The sequence below is a fragment of the Caenorhabditis remanei genome, chromosome III (genome assembly GCF_010183535.1).
Source record: "Caenorhabditis remanei strain PX506 chromosome III, whole genome shotgun sequence".
NCBI classification, from domain to species: Eukaryota; Metazoa; Nematoda; class Chromadorea; order Rhabditida; family Rhabditidae; genus Caenorhabditis; species Caenorhabditis remanei.
Genome location: NC_071330.1, coordinates 2,375,593 through 2,402,614, shown reverse-complemented (window position 1 = coordinate 2,402,614; position 27,022 = coordinate 2,375,593). Strand labels below are relative to the sequence as shown.

Below are 27,022 nucleotides of genomic sequence, written 5' to 3'. Positions count from 1 at the left end.
CGGTATGGCCTAATTTTTTCTTGTTTTCAATCATAGCCACTAAAAAATGATCAAAGGCTTAAAAATTCTGTCTGAAATGACTCAAATTCGGCTTAAAATGACACAAAATTGGCCTTTGATATATTTGATAATTTTGGCTTGAGTCCGCAAACACCGACGAGGAAAAAATGTCGGAACTTTTTTATTTCGATAATAATAAAATGCCTTAAATTCGGCTAAAAATAACTTAAATTCGGTTTGAATAAACTTAAATTCGGCCTAAAACGGCGTAAATTCGGCTTAAAAATGGCTGAAATTTGGCCTAAAATGACTGAAATTTGGCCTTAAATGCCTCTAAAATAGCTTAAATTCGGTCTAAAATGGATTGAATTCGGCGTGAAATTTCTTAACTTCGGCCTAAAATTGGGACAAACTTTCTCCACATTTGTATTCCTAGTCCCCCATTCCACAATACCTTCATCTTCGACCACGCATGGAAGCACTTTCTGAATCGACAACTCTCGTGTCCTCTAACTGCTAACATGAACTTTCGCGGCTTCTCGTTCGCCTTCATTCTCAACGAGGCGTGATACACTTGAGCCGCCTGATACGACAATTTTGCCTCGATATCCGAAGAACGGGCTCCGATCCATAGGAACACGGCGTCTCCGTTGTCGAGAATCATGATGTCGTCGTCGTCGAGGTCATCCTGCAGAAAAAAATGAGAAAATTAGAGAATTTTAGGCTTTTTTGTCTGCTTGTAGATCTGTCTGTGTGTCCAGATGTCTTCAGAAAAGGGGCAATTTTCATCGCCCTGGCGTGCCTTTGACGCGTTATTCGGACGGAATTTGACGGAAAAAACGAGTCTCTGAATGTCAATCGGTGTGTACAGATGTCCATAGAGACAAAAAATGAAAACAATCGCCATTTTAGATAATTTTAGGCTTTTTTGCTTGTCTGTCTGTGTGTCTGTCTGTCCAAATGTCCTAAAACTCAAATTTTGGCGATCAAGCATCTGTCTGTGTGTCTGTTCGTCCAGATGTCGGTCCCCATGCCCGTTTTTCTGTATGTCTGTTTTGTATGTCCAGATGTCTACAGAAAACGACAATTTTTCAATCTCTCTGGCGTGCCTTTGACGCGTTTTTCGGACAAAAAACAAGATTTCCAGTTATCTGGCGCGCCTTTGACGCGTTTCGAACAGAATTTTGATATGTCTGGCGTGCCTGAGGCGCCTTTTTTTTTTTAGATTTTGTCAAATTACCACTCGGCTGCGCGTTTTCTTGGTTCCGTCTGTGTCTCCATAATTCCAAATGTCCATATTTATGTTTTTGCTTGTCTGGCGTACCTTTGACGCGTTTTTCGGATGGGTTTTGATGGGAAAACAATAGAGAACTCCGTGTCGTTCCTTCGACGCGTATTTTCGGACGGTTTTTTTTATTGGAAAAAAGATTTCCAGTTATCTGGCGCACTTTTGACGCGTTTTGAACGGAATTTTGATGAAAAAACCCAATTTTACCGCTAATAATACCATGTCTGGCGCGCCTAAAGCGCGTTTTAAACAAGATTTCTATGAAAACTGTTCAATTTTCAGACAAAAACTCCACATTTCGCTGGATTTTTACCATTTTTGACGCCACCTGGCGCGCCGTTGACGCGTTCTAGGCTTTTTTTGTTGAAAAAATCCGCATTTTTCAGTAAAAAATGACGATTCTCCACCATTTACCTGACAAAAATCGACAGTTTTCTCCGACACCGCAAAGTATCCCTTCTCATTGGTACACCTGAACAGGCGGGTGTGTTTGACGAATGACGAGTCTGTCTCGTATTTCTTTTTTCCTCCAAGTACTCGCCAGAACTCTTCATTCTCCTCTCCTTCCCGCACATCGACGATTCGGAAATCATCGTCATCGTCTCGAACGACGAGATCCGATGCGACTTGGCGAGCGAATTCGTGCTCTCGGGGGTCCGAATCCTTTCCGAACCACACGTAGACAACGCCCCGATGACCGCTCTCGTCGATTTCTTTGAATGGAATTCGAAGCATGTGACAGAATGCACTGCACAGTTGATTTGATCTGCAAAAAAGAGAGGATTTCAGAGAAAAAAATCACCGAAAATAGTTTCAGAAAAGGGGTGTGGCACCAGGACTCCGCCCATCTTTAGACCACGCCCTCTTTCGAATAATTCATTTTTGCTGTTTCAAAAACCCAAACAAATTTTCATTGATATTATGAAAAAAGGCGCGTGGTCTGAAAGTAGGCATGAAAACTTGACTCCGCCCACATTCTAAATCCACTCTACAGTAATTTGGGCGTGACCTGAAAGTGGGCGGAGCCTGATAGCCTTTGATCTGAGGAAAAGTCAATTATGACTCCGCCCACTTATAGGCCACGCCTACTTTTTGAATCAGTTTTTTGCTGTTTCAAAAGCCCAAACATTTTTTATTGATATTGTGAAAAAGGGGCGTGGCCAGAAAGTAGGCGGGTCTAGTTCATGAAATTAGTTTTTAAAGTAGACATTTGACTCCGCCTACATTCTAGAGCCTCTCTACAGTAATTTGGGCGTGACCTATAAGTGGGCGGAGCCTAATAGTCCAGAATCTGAGACATATTCGATTATGACTCCGGCCATTTATAGACCACGCCCACTTTCACAACTTTTAAAAATTTGAGAAATTAAACGATTTCAAAACATGTGAATCCTGAAAATGGGCGGAGCCTGATAGCCCATGATTTTAGAAAAAGTATGTTTTGGCTCCGCCCACTTATAGGCCACGCCCACTTTCACAACAAAAAAATACGTTTTGTGATTTCGAAAAACATAAATTCTGAAAATGGGCGGAGTCTGAGCTGAAAAAAATCGATAACGACTCCGCCCACTTATAGGCCACGCCCACTTTTACAGCTAAAAAAAATAATAAAATTTGTGATATCGAAAAACACAAATCCTGAAAATGGGCGGAGCCTGATCTGTAGAAAAAAGTTGATTGACTCCGCCCACTTATAGGCCACGCCCACTTTTATAACTTAAAAAAAGAGAAATTTCGGGATTTCGAAAAACGCAAATTCTGAAGATGGGCGGAGTCTGATCCGAAGAAAAAAGTCGGTAATGACTCTGCCCACTTATAGGCCACGCCCACTTTCACAATTTAAAATATAAATCTTGCGATTTCGAAAACCGCGAATCCAGAAAGTGGGCGGAGCTTAATCTTTAGTATTTTCGTGACAAAAAGATCGTCCAACTACTCACTGGCAATCGACTTGAATAGTCCGATTACAGACACTTGATCCATTTGCACGCATCTGAAACAACTCTGGCCACTTGCCGCCGAGATTCTTCGTCAGTCCACGACGGCCTCGTTTGATGAGGAATTTCCGTTTGAAATGCGACAGGAATTTGTGATTTTCTTGTTGTTGGTACATTCGAACGACCTGAAAGTTTTAAAGATGTTTCATTCATAATACATCTCCGTCTATCTGTGCGTCCTGACATCCAGATGTCCGATTTCTATAATTATTTAGCTGTGAGCTTTCCTGTCTGTCTGTATGTCTGTTCCGTTTGTCCGGATTTCCGTTTATCCGGATCTTTAGCTATTTCATGAAAAGTTTTCGGATAGTTTTCGAAAAAAAACCGTTCGAAAAATTTTGGTGTTTTCTTCCGAAATTTTCAAAAATTAAGTAGTGATTTCTCGATTTTTCTGATTTTTTTCAAAATTCGAATTTTTCGGTTTTTCGGTCTAATATTTTCGTAAAAGCAGATTTGAGATATCTCACCGGCTGGCCCGGGTTTCAGTATAAAAATTTAAAAATTTAATTTTTTTGGAATTCTTAGCAAAAAAGTCAAGTTTTCGACTATATTTTCAATTTTTCATAAAAAGTCGAATCTAAATTGGATTTCCGACTATTTTTGATGAAAATTTTTGAAAATTTCAAAAAATTTGTCAGAACTTATTAGCACGACACGCTTTTTACAACCGCGCTCTACCGAAACCAAAGAAAATATATTTTCTGTCTGTCCAGATGTCTACGACAATTTTCATCGCTCTGGCGTGCCTTTGACGCGTTTTTCAGACGGGATTTGATGGGAAAACGAGTCTCTTAATGTCAATACGTCCAGATGTCCATAAAGAACCGCCTGGCGTGCCGGTGGCGCGATTTTTGTTCGGTTTTTGTTGGGAAAAACTAACTTTTCAGTTATCCGACGCACTTGTAGCGCGTTTTGAAAGGAATTTTGATGAAAAGTTGCAATTTTGAAATGTCTGGTGTGCCTGCGGCGCATTCTCTAGGTCTTGTCTGTGTCTCTATAAATCCAGATGACCATATTAACTTTTCTGTTTGTCTGGCGCGCCTATGACGCGTTTAAAACACAATTCATCTATTGAATCTACATCTGTCTGTACATCCCGATGTCCGCATTTTCTCGAGTTAATTTTCTTTCTGTCTGTCTGTAAATCATCCCATCCATCTGACTAACCTCCAACTTATCCTTAAAAATCTCCTCAAAATTGGGTTGCAACTGGAATGTAAAGTTCAACCATCCCATATTCGATGCATCTCTTCCCTGCCAGAAATAGACGACACACTTGAAATCCATTTCCGGTTTCTCGTCCGACTCCGCCCCCTCCTCCATCTCCTCGTCTTCATCCTCTTCTGGCAGTACTGCGTATCGACACAAGAACACATAGCAATCCATTGTGTAGAATATTCCAAACTCTTTCTGTGGCAACTTCACAAATTTCTTTCCTTCCAACACAAAACTCTCCATTAGTTCCAAATCATAATTACAATCCAACATCAATTCCTCACTCTCCTCATAACTCATCGACGGTTGTCTCTCGAGGAATAGTGCTCCGAGATCTGTTTTCATCATGTTATCCTTCTTCATTATCACTTTCAGATCTGGAACTCGTTGAACTGATTCGGCGACTCGAGTGTAATCCACTTGAACTATTTCATCCCATCCTGCGAATTTCGATCGGAACATCATTGACTCCTCACCTTCTGTCTCTCGGTACACCTGCAAATTGATTGGTTTGAATGAAGGAAATGAAAAATGCCGTTTTTTTGAGTAAAAATAAGATTTTTTTAAAGTTTTAAAAACCAGACATGGGATTATTAGCGGTAAAATTGATTTTTGTTTCATTAAAATTCCGTTCAAAACGCGTCAAAAGCGCGAGATAACTGGAAATCTTTTTTTCCAACAAAAAACCGTCCGAAAAAAACGCGTCAAAGGAACGCCAGACAGTTTTCTATGGACATCTGGACACACATATTGACATTTAGAGGCTCGTTTTGCCATCATAACCCGCCCAAAAACGCGTCAAAGGCACGCCAGAGCGATGAAAACTGATTGTCTGTCTGTCTGTCGGTGTGTCCAGATGTCCTAAACTGAAATTTTGGCGTTCAAACAGGTATAGCAGGTGTCCTGCTCTCTACAGAACTCTCTACAGAAAACGGCAATTTTCATCGGTCTGGCGTGCCTTTCACGCGTTTTTAGGACGATTTTTAATGAGAAAATGAGCCTCTGAATGTCAATCTGTGTGTCCAGATGTCTACAGAATACTACCTGGCGTGCCTGTGACGTCATTGTTTATTGGTTTTTGTTAGAATAAAATACCGTTTCAGTTATCTGGTGCGCTTGCAACGCGTTTAGCATGAAATTTTGGTGAAAATTTGCAATTTTGAAATGTCTGCCGTTCGGAAAGTTCAGATTTTCCAAGTCAATCAGACCTTTTTTTCATTTTTATCAACGAGAAGACCTAGGAAATTCAGGAAAAATTGAAAATTAGGCTATCACTCCTAAAATATTGAATTTTTTCGTTGAAATTGATGAAAATCGGATTTTGGATTTGTCTGTCTGTATGTCTTTTATTCCGGATATCCCAATTTTTATTTCAGAAAATTTTGATTCATAGGCAATATTTTATGGAAAAAATTCAAATTCCGCCTAGTTTTCAGATTTTTATTCTATCACGGTCTCCCAAAGTCCGAGTAAGAACTGCAAGGAAATTTTCGATCTCCCCTCACGAAACGAAAAATTTGAGAAATTTGAAGGTCTAAAAGTGAATTTTTTAAATTTTTAGCGTGAAGCTAAAGATGAAAAAGTCACTTCAATAAAGGTTAATGTGATGAAGACATCAAGGAACTTTTTTCTGAATTAAACAATTATTTTACTAAAAACCATGATATCATGTCTTTTGAGTGTTGCATTTGATAATTTTTATAAGAAAACACCATTTTCCACTGAAAATGTTTGCCGAATTCTCGACTTCAAACTGTGTCCAGCTCTCTATTTCTTGACGTTTCCATCTCAATTATAGCTCAAAAAATCCGCAATAAATAGATCTTCATTTCTGATGGATGGGTCACTTTTTTGCCGAATAAGTTTCGAGAAATAGTGAAAAAACTGATTTTTCAGGCCAAAACTGCGATCTGTATCAGCGCCTTTATTTTTGCTCCAAAAATAGTTTTCTTTTTTCCGAAATGTTGCTTTTGCCTTTGTCGTTCTTTGTAATGGACAATTTTCACTTTTTATTCCCTTTATTGTTCGTAATTTTGAAAAAATCAAAATTTTCAGTTGAAAAATTAATTCGGACTACTGTAGCGCGCGGCCGTTGCGCTCCGCTGAGAACTTTCGCTTGCAGTTGTTTTTCGGGGTTTGGGAGACTGTGCCTATGAATTTTTGAAAAAAATATCAGGTTTTGGTCAGGTTTTCGCAGTAATTCTTGTCTTATTCTTGCAAATTTACGACTAAAATTGGGCAAAAAAACGTCTACGGAATTAATTTTAGGCCGATTTTTACAGATTTTTAATGCAAAATGTTTAATGTTTTTCTTCGGGATTTTTCAACTTTTTTCTGAAAATTCTTATGATTTCCTGTTAAGATTCATTCAAAAAACTTCAAAAAATGGCTTGAAATCCAGTTTTTCGAGCAAAAATAACGGATTTCCGTATAAATTTCTTAATTAGTTCAGCACAGTTCTTACAACTGCGCTCCACCGAAATGCCCTTGAAAAATGTCTCCTTTTCTCTGAGTCTCTCAATTTCGGATACAATTTTCTTTGGTTTCGGTAGAGCGCGGTTGTAAGAAGTGTGTCGTGCTAATAACCAGTTTTTTGAGATTAAATGTCTCAATAATATCTCTTTTTATGTCATCCTTCTGAAAACAGCAATAATACGTTCCTCGAACTACGTCTGTAAAGCTTTTCTCAAAAGTTGATGAATCCTGTGAGACTTCTGAAATTTTATGTATGGATGTACCCCATGATCAGGGTTGGGAAATTCCGAGCCGACAGAAAAATTTTCCTCAGCCCGGCCCGGCTCCCGTAGAAATTTGAAATCTTTTTGCAAAAAAGTCTAATTTTTGAATATGTTTTGGAATATCGACAAAAACTGAAGTGTACGAGAATTTTGGAGCATTTTGATGATTTTTTAATGAAAATTACGAAAAAAAATGTGAAAAAATTGTGCACATTTTTTGAATCCGGACCGGGCCTGCAAAAAATTTCTGTCAGGCCGGCCCGGGATTTCCCAACCCTGCCCATGATCATAGGTCCTCGATGTACCCTTCGATTCAATGTACCCTTTGATCAAATTTTTCATAGATGTACCCTTTTTCGATGTACCCTTGGATTATGGGCCCTCAATAACATACCTGTGCATAATCAGGCCTATCAAGCATCTGATGCAACTCGACAACCAATTTCTGTCCAGCCATTTTCAACAATCGATTCGCCTTCTTTCCAGTCCATAGGAATATATCAGAATTCGAGTCAAGAATGAATACTCCTTTCGAATTCAACATATCCTGTTTGGCAATTCCTTTCGGCAATTCCACTTGTGGCAATTCGAGAAATCCCATTCCGATATTCACTTTATACAACTTCTTCCGCTCCGCCACAAATCCCTCCGGCACGTGTTCCACTATCGTTCCCGTCGGTTTGTCCGGATGTCCAGTGAGTGCTTGCCAGAATTCTGGAGGGCAACGCGCTTGGCGACACGTCTCGATTTCTGATTTTCCTTTTCGGTCTCGCTTGTTCAGACGTTCGGCGAATAGACGCGCTTTGTTCGATACGGTGATCTGAAATCATTGAGATAATTAGGCTCCGCCCATTTTAAGATTATCAGAATTTGGACAAAACTCAGCCCACTTGTGGTATTTCCAGTCAATGAAACTTTCATAAATCGACTAAAACTGTGGTATTTCGCACCTTTTAAGCAAAAACCGAAAATTTGTAGCTCCGCCCATTCTAAGACGGTCAGATTCTGGATTAAACTCCGCCCATTTTCAGACCACGCCCACTTTTGGTATTTCCAGTCAATGAAACTTTCATAAATCGACTAAAACTGTAGTATTTCTTAAGAATAAACCGGAGATTTGTAGCTCCGCCTATTTTAAGACCACGCCCACTTTTGAGAGTTTCAGTCAATGAAACTTTCGAATATCGATAAAAACTGTGGTACATTTTAAGCAGAAAATTCGTAGCTCCGCCCACTTTCGAGTCATGTCAATCTTACAGAAATCTATAATTTATGAATTTTCCGTAAACTAGACTCCGACCACGTTCTTGATCTAGTCTAAACGCGCCCGAGGCACCCCAATTATCCTCATCCCACATCCAAAATCACCCCAAAATACTTCATTCCCTTGAAATTCCCACTTCCCCATCTCAAAACAGGCAAAGCAAAAAAACAAAAAACATTTGACCACTGAGCGGATCGAACGCCCAACCTTTCGATCTGGAGTCGAACGCGCTACCATTGCGCCAAGCAGTCATGAAATAGACGAGAGTCGAGGCGGTTTATAAAGAGGGAAGGGGAGAGGGGGAAGGCGGTCGGCGAGGAGAGTCATCTCTAATGGGGGGAGGGGGAGAAGAGAGTAACTGGGGCGCCTTGGGCGCGCATTTCGGGGGCCTTGGAGCATTTTTTACACAAATTTCAGCGAAAATTGTCCATTTTTGGAGGGTTTGACATCATTTCCAGCCAGAAAATCTGATTTTTAGTGATCTACAATACCAGTTATAGCGATTTTCAGACGTTTTCAATGCGAAAGTCTACATTTCTTTCAGGTTTAAAAAGGGATTTCTGGAAATTGAGAATATGTTTTAAAATGTGTAGAAAAATATGGAAATTCCCATGACAATACTCAAAAACCCTTCTAAAACCGGATTTTCAGTCCGAAATTGGTCACTACTGGCCGAATTTTTCGTTTTTGTGTTTCTAGGCCACGAAAAGTTCTTCCCCGTTAGTTTCGCGATTATTTGTAAATTTTGACTAGTTATCAGTGTTTTCAGCCTAATAATATTGATAAAAGGAAGCAGTTCAAAAAAAGTATGATAAAACTTCAAGAGCGGAATTGGAATAACTTTCCGTGGCCTAGAAACACAAAAACGAAAAGTTCGGCCAGCAGTGACCAATTTTGACAATTTCCGGGTGGAAGATTCGCTTTTAGGAAGGGTTTTTGACTATTATGACGGGAATTTCTATATTTTCAAATTCCCAATTCAGTTTTTCAACGAGAAATCTAGATTTTTGTTGAAAATGTCTGAAAATTGCTATAATTCGTATTGTAGATCACTAAAAATTAGCTAAATTTCAGCTTTTTTGTCTAGAAATGATGAAAATCTGTAAATCCCTTTTTGAGACCAATTTTCCCATAGTTGTCAAGGCCCGAAGGCCCAGGCAAATTGGCGCGAAAGTCAAATTTTTCAAATTTTTCAAATTTTTTTGAATTTTTTCGCGAAAAAGTCAACTTTTCGACTATCACTCAGAATTAGAAGAAATTCTGAAAAATAGTCAAAAATGGTCACATTTTCCATGAAAAATTGGAAAAATTTCGAAAAAAAATTGGAAAAAAGGGTCATTTTTTGAAGCCGGGCCTTGAAAATTTCCTACCGGCTCGGCCATTATCAGATTCACGATTCAGTTTTCCGACGAGAAATTTAGATTTCAGTTGAAAATGTCTGAAAATCGATGAAAATTAGTCCAAAATAGACAATTTTCGCATAGTTTTGGCATTTTTCACATTTTTCTGTCAATTTCAGGGTTCCCACACTCACCCTCGACTTATAACCACTCCATATCCAAATCGTCTCCCCCGCATCCAACAAGAAGCAGAATCTAGGATCCAACGACTCCGCACTCAACGGCACCGGCTCCATTTCCACCGCCGTTCCATTGACACCCGCTCTGTATAGTCTCGTCAAGTGAGCGGGTTTCTCCGTCGTATAGAATCCAGAAGTGGTCCGTCCACCCTCAATATACACAATCTCTTCACCGAACAACGTCAGGAATTCCTCCGTCTCATCGTTCATCTCCTCTCTCTGTGTCCGACACGTAGCATTCAGATGATTCCGGAGACCCACTGCATGCACTGCCGAACACATTCCCTTATCAAGAGAGGCGTGCTCTCCCAACCAATAGAAGATAGCGTGTCTCAATTGTCCGGAGATCTCTCGTGTCGTTTTCAGCACCAAATACGCGTCGGCATCGTAGAATTGACCGTGGAACGCCTCGTCCATTATCGATGGATAGAAGTTCTCAATCTCCCACACCCACATTCCTTCCTCACTTCCGACGTCTTCATCGAATATGTCAGAGTAGTCAATGTGTCGACGATGCTTTTCGATATTCTTCTTCCAGTTCACCGCTGATTTCGCCTCGATTTGACGCTCTTCCTCTTCTTGTTGCTTCTCGGAGAGCGCCGCACCGACGCCAGCGATTTTTGACATTCCCTGAAATACAAAGAGATTGAGGGTTACGTGTTTTCAAAAGGATTTTTGGGATGAAAATTAATTTTCAGAAATGGAAAAATGGGCGGGGTTTCTGAAGCTCAATCTATTTTTAGGTCCCTGTTTTCCAATGATCGGTTAGATTTTCCAATTTTAGACGAGGCCAATTCTAGAAATTTCGCCGTAAATTTTCATAGTTGTCAAGGCCCGAAGGCCCGGGCAAATTGGCGCGAAAGTCAAATTTTGAAAATTTTTTGAACTTTTTCGCGAAAATGTCAAATTTTCGACTATGATTCAGAATTTGAAGAAATTTCGAAAAATAGTCACATTTTCGATGAAAAATTGAAAAAATTTCGAAAAAAAATGGAAAAAAAAGGGTAATTTTTGAAGCTGGGCCTTGACAACTATGTAAATGTTGATTTTTGGTGAAATTTTGTACTATTAGCACGGCACGCTTCTAACAACTACGCTCCACCGAAATGCTCTTGAAAACTGTCACTTTTTCTCTGAGTCTCTCAATTTCGTACACAATTTTCTTCCGTTTCGGTAGAGCGCGTTTGGTTGAGAATACTTGGGAAAGAGGAACATTCTGATAAAAATGAAACATATGAAATTTTTTAGAAATTCACGTGTAACAGAAAGCAGAAAATGAGATGGAAACGTGGAATTTAGGTAGCGAAAAAAAAAAAGATGATCAAACTAGAGTCCAAAGTACAGTAACCATATTGGTCGAAAAATTGAAAAATGCAGATTTTAGATTGAAAATGGGTGAAAATCATGAAAAATTCTTACGTAAACTATACGATGTTTCTTTTAAGACATGGTATGGTTACTGTACTCTAAACCATCTAAGAAAAACCCAACGAGCATGTGAATTTGGGAATCAATGAGGACTCTACCATATATAGTCGACTCTTGAGGTATAGCCAAATATCTATATCATACTTGCAAACCGGGGCTCGTAACTCGCTTCAAACTGAGTTTTATGAGCTGAAAAATATACCAAAATTTACATCTCAGCGTGTTCTATCTCTGTGACCTACTTCGGGCCGGATGGCTATTCATTATTGTGCCGCGGGCCGAGCTAGAATGGTTTTTTTCATACTTGCAAATTTACGGCCCGGCCCGGTAGAGAATTCTCAAGACCCGGCCTGGCCCGAAGGCCCGGCTTCAAAAAAAGGTACCTATTTTTACCAAATTTTTACCGAATTTTTTTGAAATTTCACATAAAAAATTTCATTTTTTGATGCATAACTACCTTTTGATCGAATTCTGAAGTATAGTCAAAAATTCAAAAAAATTCAAACAATTTCGTTCAAAATTTCAGTTCAAATTTTTTCAGCCTCGTTGCAAGTATGGTTTTTTGGCAGTTTTCGCGTTTTTTGCACTTTTTTCCGATCCGCGACCCATTAACAAATAGCCACCCGGCCCGTATTATATCATAGACATAGCACTCGTCGAGATCTACATTTTGGTATACTTTTCAGCCCATAATATCGAGTTTGAAGCGAGTTACGCGCCGGCCCGGTTTGCAAGTATGATCTATATGAATTATCAGCAATTCAAAAATCCAAATACTCATTGGGTTTCTTTGTTAGATATCCTAGACTACAGTAATCATGTCAAAAAATTGTATCGTTTTTCTCTAGAATTTTCCATAATTTTCACCCAAAATTTTCATTATTTTCCTTATTTTTCAGTCTAAAATCGGTTTTTTTTCACTTTGAGTCCATCAATTCCCTCATCAGGTTCCTAAGCTAACCAAAACACAGAAGAACTATCATCATTCTACTTGCAAAGAAAAAGTGATAAGAAAAACAGAGAACGAAATCGAAAACTATCTCTCTCCGGGAGAGAGAAGATAAAACTATCATCATCATTCAATTCTCGAAAATGGGAATATAAAGAAGAGGAAGGATAGTGATAGGAGGGAAAAGGCGGAGGAGAACGGCCCGAAAAAGGAAAAAAGGAATGATAATATATAGAAAAAACCATCAGTTTATGGTCGAAATTATCGATCAAAAGGGAAGTCAAAACCGACTAAAAAAGTAGAGAGAATAGTGATGAAACATCATAAAATGAGAGTTTTGGAAACCATATTTATACAGATATGCTAATTTTTTTTTTGAAAACAAAAAATTTTCATTGGTTTTTTTTTTGCAAGTATGTTTTAAATGAGGTCATATGTATATACATAGATGAATAAGTGATACAGTGCAGCCTATGGTTATAGGGATTACTGTAGAGTCTTACTGTAGCTGCGATGGAAAGATTTTTCAAAGCAAAACGCTATAAAACATGAGAAAAGAGCATTTTGTTCAGGTTTTGATGTGATTTTTCCAAATTTCTGGTTATACAGCGGACACTTCGTAACTAAGACGTTTCAAAACCAGAAATTGACGTTTTGAAACTAAGAAATTTAGACTTTCGATAGCAGGACGTTTCAAAACCAATATGTTCTGAACCCCGATGCTTCGCAGCTGGGACGTTTTCAAACTAGAATATTTGGGGATTCGGACGTTTCGAAACCGGAGGATCTTACAATTAAAACGAGACGTTTCGAAACTGAAGACGTATGAAACTGAACCTTTTAGAAACTAATTCATTCTAGAACTGGGGATTTGTCGGATTGGGACATTTCAAAACGGCGAAATGCAGCCTGAGACGTTTCGCAACCGTATTACATTGGACGTTTCAAAACCGGGTTGTCTTGCTTGACATCGAAAACGCTTAGAAACCGATACGTTCTGAAACTGAGACATTTCGCAACCAGGACACTTTGAAACCGCGATATTTTACAACTAAAAATCTGAATAAATTATTTTCTGGTTTTTAAATGGTTCGGTTTCAAAACGTCTGGTTTCAAAGTGTCCTCCTTAAACAAGGCGTTCTAATACGGGACATTTCAAAACGGTTTGATTCAGGATCGATGAAATAGAACCCTTTCAGAACGAAGATGTTTCGAAACCGTCCCATTTCGCAACCAGGACACTTCAAAACCTGGTTTCAAAGTGTCCTGATCTCCTAAAACCTCTCAAAATCATGATTTTCACATGTCCTCTTCTCCTCTTCTCCAAAAATAGCCTCTTCTCCCCATATTTCTGATCGTTTTATACACACCAAATCACTGACCGTTTTCCATCTCTGTGTGTGAAAACTGTCATAAATCTCTCCATTTCTCACCTGTATAACCTTGTCGGCGCTCTGTTGATCCGCCTGTTGTTTCCTCCGTCGAATGAATTCTTTTCGTCTTGCCAAAGCGTCTTGACGTGCTCCACCCGAGTGAACCGATGAGATTGACGACGATGGACTCGTCATTTGACCCGCAATTTTTCGCTGTAAAAAATCCGTTTTTGAAAGTAAAAATAGCTGAAAAAGAGTGGCAAGTAATTCAGAAAACAAATGACTAAAATTAGGTGGCCTAGGTTCTTCAAAAGTTTGCTTTCTAGGTCCTTAGGCGGTTATCACTACTGGGATCTTTGGTGGCCTAGCTTTGTCTCTTTTCGGTTTTCTAGGCCATCATGGTGCTTTTGGTGGCCTAACTTTCCCTACTTGCAATTCCTAGGCTTCTTTCATTTTCTCAAAATTTGGAGGATTGGTGGCCTAGTTTTTTTAAAATATTTGGATTCCTAGGCCATCGATACCTGAGTAGAGTGGTGGCCTAGTTTTCAGTATTTGAGTTTCTAGGCCACATTTGAAACAAGAATACCATGGCCTAGCTTCCCTCAATTTGGTTTTCTAGGCCACTAAGCCCAATAAAAACGATTCTTCAAAAAATCAATTGATGGCCTAGTTTTTCCCGGATTTGGTTTTCTAGGCCATTAACTAAAAATATTCGTTTTTCGCCGAAATTAGGCAGGTTTTCACGGAAATTAACGTTTTCTGTTCACCAGAAAGTGTGAATTCAGTCAAGCTGGCCTAATTTTCCCTCCTCTTGGTTTTCTAGGCCACCAGATCGAAAAATTGGGTTTCTAGGCCAATTTTTTCTGATTTTTCAGGAAAAAAAGCGTCTTTAGTCAAAATTTTCCGATTTTAAATTTAAAAACCCTCAAAAAAGTGTAAATTTGATCATTTTTTAGTCATCTGCCCTTGTCTTCTCCATCAAAGACGCCACCTGCTGATACACCGAGGTCATTTACTCACCAAAAGACATTCAGCCCGCATTTCTTATTAGATATTTAGTGGAAAAAATAGGAAATTGGGAAGAAATATAGAGAATAAGAGGGGTGACAGATTGAGTAGACACACCCGCCCAGCGGGCTCTTTGTGCTCAATTTTTGTCTATTTTGGAATGGGGGAAAGAGCTCAAAAAAGAGAAATGTCTAGCAGCACTTTTTTTGTGGAAAGAGAGAGGAGGAAGGCGGCGGAAAGGAATGAGAAAAAGGGGGAAGAAATTGAGAAGACGTCGTGCTTCTTTTCCGCTTTTTTAGGCAGTTTCCGGCATAAAAAAAGAGTGCAAAAACTGCAAAAAAAAACCCGCGAAAAACTGAGATGGAACGGCGGCAGTTTTTTGCAGTTTTTCTTGGGGGAAAAATCATTCAAAAATGATCGAAAAATGATGCAAAATTGAGGAATTGAGTGGTAGATCAAATATGGAGTTCAGACTAGATTCAATTCAAGGGACTTGGTTGTTTTGGTTTAGTCAATTGTTTTTTTTTAAATAAAAATATTGATTTTGTGTAGATCAAAACTCATTTGAGAATACTTGTCAAGACCCGGGTAATTGGCGCCAAAATCAATAATTCAAATTTTTGAAAAATTTCGATTTTTTAACAAAAAAGTCCAAATTTTGACTATGATTCTGAATTAAAAGAAATTTTGAAAAATCATCAAAATCTTCAAATTTTTGATGAAAAAATGGAAAAATTTCAAAAAAAAAATGTCAAAAAAAGTTTTTTCAACAGGTGAAAATCGTTTCTTCAATCGGTTAATTTCAACCGGTTTTTCAAAAACAAAAACCGGAAAAAATCGATTTTCTTCGATTGTTTTTTGAAAAAAAAAACGGTTCGGTTTCGGTTTTCATCCGTTTAGAAACCGGTTAAAAAAACCGATTATTCTTCGATTTTTACCGATTTTCATCGGTTATTTTCTGAAAGTTCAAACTCTACAGTAGTTTGTCACGTTTCAATAACTTCATTCGTTTTTTCTATTTTTATAGAAAATTTGAACAAAGATGAGAAATTATCAATTTTAACGTAAAATCTAAATTGAGAACAGTGCAAAATATGATAGAAACGCGACAAACTACTGTAGAATTTGAACTTTCAGAAAATAACCGATGAAAATCGATAAAAATCGAAGAATAATCGGTTTTTTAACCGGTTGTACTGTGGTACCGTGTTTATCGTCGACGACTACACTGGCACAATCGAAGAAAATCGATTTTTTCCGATTTTTCCCAGGAGAAAAACCGATTTATTTTTCTAAAAACTGATGAATATTTTAATCGATTTTCTTACCAATAACCGATTTTAATCGGTTTTGAAGTATCGGTAGAGCACCCTGTTTTCGTCTGATTTTTCGATGGATTTACGGCAAGTTTTTTTTTTACAAATTCAAGTCAACTTTTCAATTATTTTTCAGCGGTTTTTTGGCGGACTTTTCAATAAATCAGCTTTTTTGAATCGACTTTTTAAAACTTAAATGATTGTTGCCCACATCCAAATAGTTTTTTTAACGATTATTACAATTTTTTTCTCATTTTTCCGTTAAGAGTAATTTTTTGACAAAATTCTAATGATTTTCTGTGAATTTTCAGAAAATCCGAAAAAAAAACTGAATTTTTCATAGTCTCTTTGATAATTTTTTCTGTTTTTGAAATAAATTCTTGTATTTCCAACAGTTTTTCAACATTTTTTCAATTGGAAAATTCCTTTTTCACTTTATCTTGATTTAGACCTATTTTCAGCCAATTTCTACAGTTTTTAGACCAATTTCAGCCAATTTCAATTACAAAACTCTCACCTGATGCTCCAACGAGAAATCAATATTGTAGAATGCCAACTTCTTTCTTGCATCGTTTGGTTTCGGTGGCATCACCAAGTTCTCGTTGCTGAAAAAAATTTGAACAAAGTTATATAAAATATATGGAAAAATGAGGGAAAGAAGGAAAGAGGGGGACATCCCTCCGGGGAGACCTAATCCAAAAGAGACTTCATTAATGCAAATCTCCGTTTTGAATTGGGGGCGGAAAAATAGGGAATTTCGACTCTCTCAGGGATCCGGGACGGTTTGGAACTGGGCCGTTTTGCAACTTTGAAATTACGGTTGTGAAATGACACTGTTTCGAAACGGTGACATTTTGAAATCGAGCTCGGAATCAGAGATGTTGGGAAGTGAAAATGTTCTTATCCGGAAGTCGGAAGTCGGAAGTGAAATTTCTTATCCGGAAGTCGGAAGTTGGAAGTGAAAAAACGCCCGGAAGTCGGAAGTCGGAAGTAGGAATTAGATTTTTTCGCAAAGATTCAAAAACTCCTCGAAAAAGTTCATAAAATTCGCGAAAATCAGCGGAAAATTAGTTTTTGGATGAAGAAAAGCCTATTTTCTGTCCATTTTTCACCATTTTTCCATGTATTTCTGCGAAATTTACTTTTCCGAAATTTCACCGTTATGTAATGAGAAGTCGGAAGTGAAAATTCCTTATCCGGAAGTCGGAAGTCGGAAGTGAAATTTCTTATCCGGAAGTCGGAAGTTGGAAGTGAAAATTCCTTATCCGGAAGTCGGAAGTTGGAAGTGAAAAAAAGCCCGGAAGTCGGAAGTCGGAATTCCCAACAACACTGCTCGGAATGTTACAATTCAAAACTACTTTGTTATATTCTGAAACCAAGGCAGTTCCGAAACGTCTCGGTTTCAAAACGTCCACACTCGAAACCTATCGGGTTTGGGACGTTTTAAAACCAAAACACTTTGAAATTGGAATTTCACAGTTTCAGAATGTCTCGATTTTAGAACGTCGACGTTTTTCAGAGGTTCGGGACGGTTTGAAACTTTGGTTACGGAATGATTTGGAAACTATCCGTTTCAAAGTTATTATCATACTTGCAAACCGGGCCGGCGCGTAACTCGCTTCAAACTGAGTTTTATGAACTGAAAAATATACCAAAATGTAGATCTCGACGAGTTCTATGCCCGTGACCTACTACGGGCCGGATGGCTATTTGTTAATGCGCCGCGGGCCGGGCTAGAATGACTTTTTTGGCCATTTTCGCGTTTTTTGGCACTTTTTCCTGGTCCGCGGCACATTAACAAATAGCCATCCGGCCCGTAGTGGGTCAGTGTCATAGAACTCGTCGAGATCTACATTTTGGTATATTTTTGAGCTCATAATATTGAGTTTGAAGCGAGTTACGCGCTGGCCCGTGTCGGCCCGTTTCGGCCCGGTTTGCAAGTATGGTTATTATTGTCTCTAAAACTGATTTCATCGATTCTTTTTGAAAATTTCTTTTCCGACATTTTATGAATGGGTCAGGGCACTATCATGCATCTTTCTCTCTCTCTGTCTCTCACTCTCTGCAAACATTCGAGAATATGTTCACATTCTTTTTCAATCAAAACTTCTCATGGGCTCCCTCTCTGTCTTTTTTTTCAAAATATTCAAACATGAGTCATAAAATTCCAGAGAAATATACAAAATTGGGACATCTGGATGGACAGATACACAAACCGGCCGATTAAAAAGTCACGATTCATAAAATTTCGGAAAAGAAACTTTCAAAATGAAATTTTCAAAAGAATTGATAGATTCAGAGTTGGTAGAGTTATTCGATCAATGAGAACTGTTTCAGAAAGAGGCGTGGCCTAAAAACGGGCGGAGCTTTCAGCAAAACCTGTTTCAGAAAGGGGCGTGGCCTCAAAACGTGGCCAATTTTTCTAGTTTAAAGCCTGTCTGTCTGTATATTCAATTGTCCAGATTTCTGTTTTTTTCTTGAAAATACAGAAAAGTGGGCGTGACTTAAAAATGTGGGCGGAGTTTTCAGCAAAAAGGAACTGTTCCAGAAAAAGGCGTGGCTTCCAAATGTGGGCGGAGCTTTCAGCAAAACCTGTTCCAGTAAGGGGCGTGGCCTCCAAATGTGGGCGGAGTTTCAGAAAAGTCAATTTTTCTAGTTTAAAGCCTGTCTGTCTGTATATTCAATTGTCCAGATTTCTGTTTTTTCTTGAATATACAGAAAAGTGGGCGTGGGATCATTTATGATGGGCGGAGTTTAAATTTTAAAAAGAAACGATGACTCTGTGAGTCAGATTTTCCCAATCTCGGTGTTCCCCGATCGATTTGGATGCCCAAAAAGAGGCGTGGTCTAAAAGTGGGCGGGGTTTAGAGCCGATTCTAATATTTCTGTCTGTGCGTCCAGATGTCCGGATGTCCGCACAGGAAATGATCATATTTGGCTCATTTCTTATCCAAATTTCATCATTTTTTCAGTGGTTTTCTCATGAAATTCACCAACATCCGTTTTATCATGAATTTTCAGTCCCTAGGCCCCGCCCCCAACTCACTCATGTAAATCCAATGTCTTCAAATCTGGAAGGAGATGAATTCCCTCTGGAAGAGTGATCAATCGATTATGATCCAATTTGAGTTTCTGTAATTTGACACATCTGGAGATACCCTCTGGCACGAGTTCGAGTCGATTATACGATAGATGGAGTACTGTCAATTGGATGAGTTTTCCGATTCCAGATGGAATTCCTTCGAATGTCAATTGGTTATTCGATGCGTACAGTCGGGTGAGTCTCGTCAGTTTGACAACACAATCTGGGATTACTGTAAGTTGATTGTGACTAATGTTTAGTGTCTCCAGATTCTCCCATTCTCCTTCTGTCATATTCAACTTTTCGATTCGATTTCCGCTGAGATTCAGTTTTCGAAGATTTCGCAGTTTGAACAGCGCTTCCGGGACGACGGGAAGGTTGTTTTCAGAGAAATCCACGTCCTGCAAAATTGATTGGAGATGTGTTTTTGGAATTGTCTATTAACACGGCACACTTCTTACATCCGCGCTCTACCGAAACCAAAGAAAATAGCGTGCGAAATTGAGAGATTCAGAGAAAATGAGACATTTTTCAAGAGAATTTCGGTGGAGTGCAGTTGTGAGAACTGTGCCAAGCTAATATCTGTCTGAAAAAGAACTGCAAGAAACGTGAAGCCGATTTTTTCACTGAAAATGCAGTATTTTCAGATTTTCAGGAAAAAAAACGGTTTCATCAGAATATCGGAAAATGAATTTCTCTATCTTATGAGCTAGAAAACGTGAATTTTGATCAGAAGTTGACATTTTTAATACTTAAAAAACTGATTTTCAGAAAAATGAGTATAACTTTTTTGGAAGAAAACATTTTTTAATAAAAAATGCATATACTGTTCTTGAGGATGCTCTGAAATTAATACAATTTTCAGAAAAATAAATAATTGGCTGAAATGGCTGAAAATCGGGGTTTTTTCAGTATCAAAAAAGTCAATTTTCTGACCAAAATTCACGTTTTCTGGTTCATTCGAAAGATAATTTAATTATCCACAATTGGGAGGCCGTGATGTGTTCTATTGATCCAATTCTGCAGGTATTTTTCAACCTGCTTAATCATTATACATGTTTTTCAAATAAAACTATGAAAAAAATGTAATGGAAAAGTTTTCGAAAAAACCGAAAAATGTTGGAATTTTCTCCTGAAATGTGCAAAATTAACTTTAAAAATAGTGATTTTTCGATTTTTTACTCAAAAACAGGTTTCTAGGGGTCTGTCCTTGAAATACTTACAGGTTTCATACAAATTCAGGACTTTTGACTCCGAAAAACTCATTTTTCAGATATATTTTTTCTTTTTTTTCAGAATTTTTCGGTTTTCTCGGTCAAAATTTTTCGAAATTTTTTAGTCACAATTTTCAAAAAAAAAAACAACTCACTCTCAAATTATGCATATCATCCAACGTCGGTGGTATGTTATCCAGTGTTCGATTGGTATTACTCATATGGAGGACACTTAGTGATGTCATGCTGAAAATTAGGCGAATTTTCAAATAGATTGAGGGATTCCCAGTCAATATCGTTTCTGAGTTTTCGCAAAGTTATTGCCGGATTTTTTTAAGTAAAAATTGCAAAAACTGCAAAAAATCGTCGTTTCACACATTTTTGAGTGATTTTAAGTCAGTTTTAGACACCTTTGGGTTTGAAATCGGTATTTACCATAATTTCAGACAATTTTTGAGTAAAATAGGTCTTTTCTATAATTTTAATCAATTTTTGAATAGAAATGGTCCAAAACTTTCAATTTTTCAGTGAAAAACTTGTTGAAAATCGTCAGCTTTCAACTCAATAATTGCAAAAAGTCTCTAGGTGATATTTTCGAATAAAAAATGTTCGAAAACTATAATTTTTAATCGTTTTTCAACAGTTTTTTTGTAAAAATAACACATTCAGCGTTCAATCATTTGACACTGTCCAACTGACTTATAAGCTTTTTTTTCAATTTCTTATCTGAAATCATCATTTATCAACTCAATTTCCCCTTTTCCAAGTCATAATGAAACAAACCTCGGTAACTGTTTCAATTGGAAATGATTCAATGGATTATTCGAGAGTTTAAGACTCTGTAACATGCTAAGTCTCCTGATTTGCGGTGGCAACATGTCCAATTTGTTATTCGAAAGATCCAAAAAGAGGAGATCTATCAGATTGGCACACACACTGTTTGGTATCGTCTCAATATTGTTGTAACTTAGATTCAGAACAATCGATCCCTTCGCATATTCCAGATTTGTGGGCACTTCTCTCAGTTGATTACGAGATAAATCGATGATGGTTAGGTCTTTCATTCGGAAGATATCCGTCGGAATTCCTGCTGTTTTTAACTGAAAAAAGAGGGAGAATTTGGGAGATTTTAAGAGTGTTTTTCATTAGTTTTAATGATTTTACACTAATTTCTGATGAAAAATTGTCAAAATTTGGGTTTTTCATTGAAAACACGTGCAAGTTTCGGTGATTTTCACAAGAAAATAGAGGATTTCAGGCATATTTGAAAGTCAAATTTTTAAATTTTTTGAATTTTTTCGCGAAAAAGCCAAATTTTCGATTATCATTCAGAATTTGAAGAAATTCTTAAAAATAGTCAAAAATGGTCACATTTTCGATGAAAAATTGAAAAAAATTTCGAAAAAAGGGTCATTTTTTGAAGCGGGGCCTTGACAACTATGATTTTAGGAGTTTTAAGCAGGAAAAATAGGAGTTTTAATGGAATTTTAGTTGGAAAACGATGTTAGAGCTATTTGACTGAAATTTTCTCAATTCTGCCCTAATTTTGGTTGTTAAATTCATTTTTTGCGATTTTAGAGGTATTTCAAGAGCAAAATGAGGAAATAGGCCTAAATTAGCTAATTCACATTAATTTTCAGAGTTTTTTGAAGGTTTTTGAAGGAAAATACGATTAGTTTTGATATTTTTTGCTCCAATTTGTCCCGAAAATGAGTCTAAGGTAGTCTAAGGTATTTTTTATCAGGTTTTCCATGAAAATGAGACGAATTTCAGCCCTTATTGCTCCCAACTAGAAATACTATTTTCATGAAAATTACAGCTGCTTTTTAGAGAAAAATTTAGAAGATTTCGGGGTTAAACAATGAACGTTGAGTAGTTTTTTATTATATTCATAAGATTATTTAATAAAAATTTCAAGTTTTTAACCAATTTCGGCCAATTGACTGAAATTGTAGAGCTATTTGACTGAAATTTTCTCAATTCTGCGCTGATTTTTGGTTCCAAACTGACAGAATTCAAGATGAAAAACTAAAAAATAAGGAAATTCGTCTCTATTAGCCAATTCCAAGGATTGTGAGTATTTTTCAGCTAGGAATTCAATAATTTGCAGTGGAACTCAATTGGAAAATTATTTGGCTGAAAATTGATTAGTTTTTTAATTGTTAGGTTGTAAAAACTCAGTCAGAGCCCTAATTGATCCCAATTAGAAAAATTATCTTCAAAGAAAATTTTCGATTAAAAAAATTAAGAATTCCGGATTGAAACTGTGAATGTGAAGCAAGTTTTTGATTATGTTCATTAGATTTTTAATAAAAATTTCAATTTTTTGATCAATTTCGGCTGAAATTGTTAATTTTGACTTTAAAAATCCAAATTTTCTCAATTTTTCTGAATAAAACTCACATTATTATCCCTGACAATAACGGATCGAAGTCTCGGCAGATCGGAAAGTTCTCCATGTACAGATGTTAGTTGATTATGAGCCATTTGGAGATGTTCCAGATTCGCACAACGGGAAAGTTCATCTGGGACCTAGAAATGGGGAAAATTCATTATTTTTTCGTTTTGATAAATATATTTTTGAATAAAATGTCAAAATTGTAAAGAAAAACGCATTTTACTGCTCATTTTTCAAGAAAAATTAAATTTTTTGGAATATAATGAGACTTTCCGAGTAAAAAATTTAATAACCTGACTTTTTAAATGAAAATCGTCGAGAAAATGCATTTTCACTAGTAAAATGAACAGGAAATTTAAAAACAACGATTTTCAGCAGGTTCTTAATGTTTTTATGCAGTAAAATTGACATTTTTATCACTTTTTAATTCAAAAAGTCGAAAAATTGCGAAAATCGGATTAAAAAACAAAGGAAACATGATTTGTACGATAAAAACTCAGTTTCCGAAGCTTTTTCAATGCATTTATAGAAAATTTTCCATTTTTTAAATCAATTTTTTTGAGAAATTTCATTAATTTTATAATTTCCCCACCTGCTCCAGCTTCGAATCGTTCAATTTCAGCCACGTCATTTGCGTCATTTGTTCCACATCATGTGGGAATCGATCTCCCTGAAAAACACCAAAAATTTCGATTAAAGAACTGGAAAACCCATCAAAATACTCACCGAAAAGTCATTTCCGGAAAAATCGATTCCCTTGACGAATTGCAAAACACCTGTTGACATTTTCGATGGTGCTTTATTGCATTTTATGCTATTTTTATCTGAAAAAAGGAGAAAAATTTTAAAAAAATTGACCGGAAAATTTAGAAAAACGGTTGAAACAACGGTTATTAATTGAAAAATCCAAATTTGTAGAGGTGGCCGAGTTTTCCACGGTGGCCGTGGCCTAAGTGTTGCATGGCGGGAGTTTGAAATTAATTGTTTTTAATAAAATTCATTTTTTTGATTTAAAAGCGATTTCTATGTTATTTTCGACGGTTTTTTCGTAAAATCTGTTTTCAAAAAATCGATAAAAATAGCTCAATAAATAAAACGCAACTTCTTCCAGAAAAAAACATGAAATTTCATCACTATTAAATTGACAGCTGACAAACAATGTGACTGGTTGTAAAAAAGAAAGAAACCGCCCAAAATTACAGCTATTTACAGACGAAAAAATTGCGAAAAATGAAGAAATTTTGAGGGGGAAAAGAAGAGGAAAAGAGGGGAGTTATAAGTGGATTATAACATTTTAATGCGATAATTCACACATTGCGGACATCTGGACAAATAGACAGACGAACAGACGGGAAAACGATTAAATAATCGATTGATTTGTGCGGACATCCGGATTTTCAGACGGACAGATGGAATTATAGTCTGAAAACGAAAAATGGACTCTGTGTGTGTCTGTCAGTCCGGATGTCCTAACTTTTTTATATTTGTGGCCTAGATACCGCACAATTGGAAAACTAGTCCCCCATCATCATGGCCTAACTTTCCATATGGGTTTTCTAGTCCCCGAATCAGATTAATAGCGGGTATTCGGACATTCGGACTAGAAGACAGAAAAAAAAAGAAAAGGAAATCCGAACTTGTCAATGCAAAAACGCTGAAATTCGGCAAAATAGTGACGAATTTTCGGGACATCTGGACATCCGGACACACAGTTGGACGCTCAAACAAAGCTTTTTTCCGTTCGGACATCAGGATACACAGACAGACACTCGGAATGTCCGCATGTCAGAAATTATGAAAAATACACCGACAAACTAAAAAATTTTGAATGCTGTAAAATTTTATCCGATTTTCCAGACATCTGGACACGAAGAAACACAAACAAACAGTTTAGTCACGTGGTTGTCTGTCTGTGTGTCAAGATGTCCGGCTCTCCGGGAATTTTGATTTAAAAAATTAGTTGAAAGCCCAATAAAGCGCGGTTTTTTGGACATCTGGACAATCACTGTCTGTCTGTGTGTCCAGATGTCTTCAAAATAGTTAAGAACTGCAATTTTTGGACATCCGGACATCCGGACATCGAGACAGACAATCAGCCATATCAAATCACTGTCCATCTGTCTGTCCATTAATCCAGATGTCTTGAAAAATCAAAGAAATGTTGAGAAAAGTTTTAGCATAAACATCAAAACCCTGACTTCCGGACATCCGGACATCCAGACAGACAGACAACCAAACTGGTAAAATTAATGTTCGTCTGTGTGTCCGAATGCCCATAGATTTTCAAAAGCGCAGTTTTTGAATATGTGGACACACAGAGAGATACAAAGGCCAAGAATTTCTGGCAGCGGACATCTGGACATCCGGACATCGAGACAGACAATCAGTCATATCAAATAGCTCACTATCTGCGTGTCCATGAATCCGGATGCCCTCTCAAAACTCTAATTTTTTGAACATCAGGACATCAGGACACACCAAAAAGTACAAAAGTCCAAGAAATGAAAACATCGGGCATCCGGACACCTGGATACACAGACATACAATCGACAAAATGAAATAACTGTCTGTCTGTGTGTCTAGATGTCCAGATGTCCTCAAAACCGTTGAAAACCGCAATTTCTGGACATCTGGACATCCGGATATTGAGAAACAAGGATAGACATTCAACCATATCAAACTACTGTCCATCTGTGTGTCCCTTAGTCCGGATGTCCCCAAATTGGACATCCGGACACTTGGACATACTGACAGATATCCAGCAGTAACAAGTGTTGTCTATCTGTGCTCCCAGAAATCTAGATTTCAGCAAAACCAAAACATTTTGTAAAAAAGTGAGTTTAAAGACCAAAAACCCAGTTTTTCGTACAATATGGACATTCGGACATCAAGATAAACAGACAGACATTCAGTCATATCAAATTACTGTCTGTTTGTGCGTCTAGATGTCCGGATGTCTTTAAAACCAACAATTTCTTGACATCCGGATATCTGGGACAAGCCAAAATGTGCAAAAGTCCTAGAATTGAAAGCAGCGGACATCCGGACACCTGGATACACAGACAGACAATCAGCAAAATGAAATAACTGTCTGTCTGTGTAAGAAGATGTCCGGATGTCTTTAAAACTTTAATTTCTAGACATTCGGACATCCAGACACCTGGAAACACAGACAGATATTAAACCTATCTGTCTGTGTGTTCATGAATCCGGATATCCTCTCTCAAAAACTAATTAATTGCAAAACAAAAAGAGAAAGACCAAAAACAAGAGAACATAGAGGCCAATTAACGGGGGGAGAGTGATCCAAAACGGAGAAACATAAAGAAGATGGGACAGGAAAGAGCACTCTTGCTCTCTCTCTCTGAGAGAGACGAGAGAGTGATCGGGCGGAGAGACGCAGAGAGACGAGAGGGTGAAAAGAGAAATAGAATAGAGATCAGAGAGAGAGAGTGTGAGTAGAGTGTTACAACAATCTCGGGCGGGTAAAGCTTCCGACGAGAGAGTGTGTCGAGGGGAGAGACGCAGAGAGTGAGATGGAGCTCCCAGGGGGGGGGGGACGGAGAGACCGGATATCTTCTTCTTGTGAGTATACCTCTTGGAGGAAAAGAGACTTATCTCAATTCTCGCATCTCCCTGTTTCCCACTCTGTACACTTTTTATCTTGATATGGAAATTTCTCTAAATTGTTATTCAGGAGAGAATTCAGATGACCGGAACGGAGGAAGAGAAAAAGGACGATACGGAGGTAGATGATGGGAAAGAGGAGAAGAAGGATGAGGAGTGTGGTGCTGAGGAGCATAAAGACAAGGTTAGTGGCGGCACGAAAAATTGACATTAGAGCGTATTTACAACACTGGAAACTTGGAAGTTCATTAGAGCACATTTTCTCATTCCCGCTTTTTCAATAAGAATGGTCAAATCTTTCCACAAATGTTAAAAATCCGAGGACATCCGGATCAATGGACAGACAGATGGACAGTTATCTTGATGTCCGGATGTCCAGTTTTGATGATATCCGGACATCTGTACACACCGACAGACAAAATTGGTTATTGCTGGATATCTGTCTGTGTATCCAAGTGTCCAGATGTCCCGATATTCAAAATTCTGAGTTTTGAGGACATCCGGACTAAAAGACACACAGATGGACACTTATTTGATATGACTGAA

The 27,022-nt window shown here is 37.7% G+C and overlaps 1 protein-coding gene across 1 annotated transcript; it reads right to left on the bottom strand.

Annotated features, from left to right (window-relative positions):
* Positions 1-385: 385 nt before the first annotated feature.
* Positions 386-23,635, bottom strand: GCK72_008620 (uncharacterized protein; the record flags this gene model as incomplete). The annotated part of the gene is made up of 14 exons (XM_053726923.1): positions 386-688; positions 1,703-2,054; positions 3,229-3,410; positions 4,453-4,995; positions 7,633-8,058; positions 10,037-10,711; positions 13,892-14,044; positions 16,673-16,760; positions 19,202-19,638; positions 20,607-20,697; positions 21,235-21,551; positions 22,855-22,983; positions 23,442-23,519; positions 23,576-23,635. 14 exons carry the CDS (start codon positions 23,633-23,635, stop codon positions 386-388), a joined length of 3,834 nt encoding a protein of 1,277 aa, XP_053586500.1.
* Positions 23,636-27,022: the final 3,387 nt, after the last annotated feature.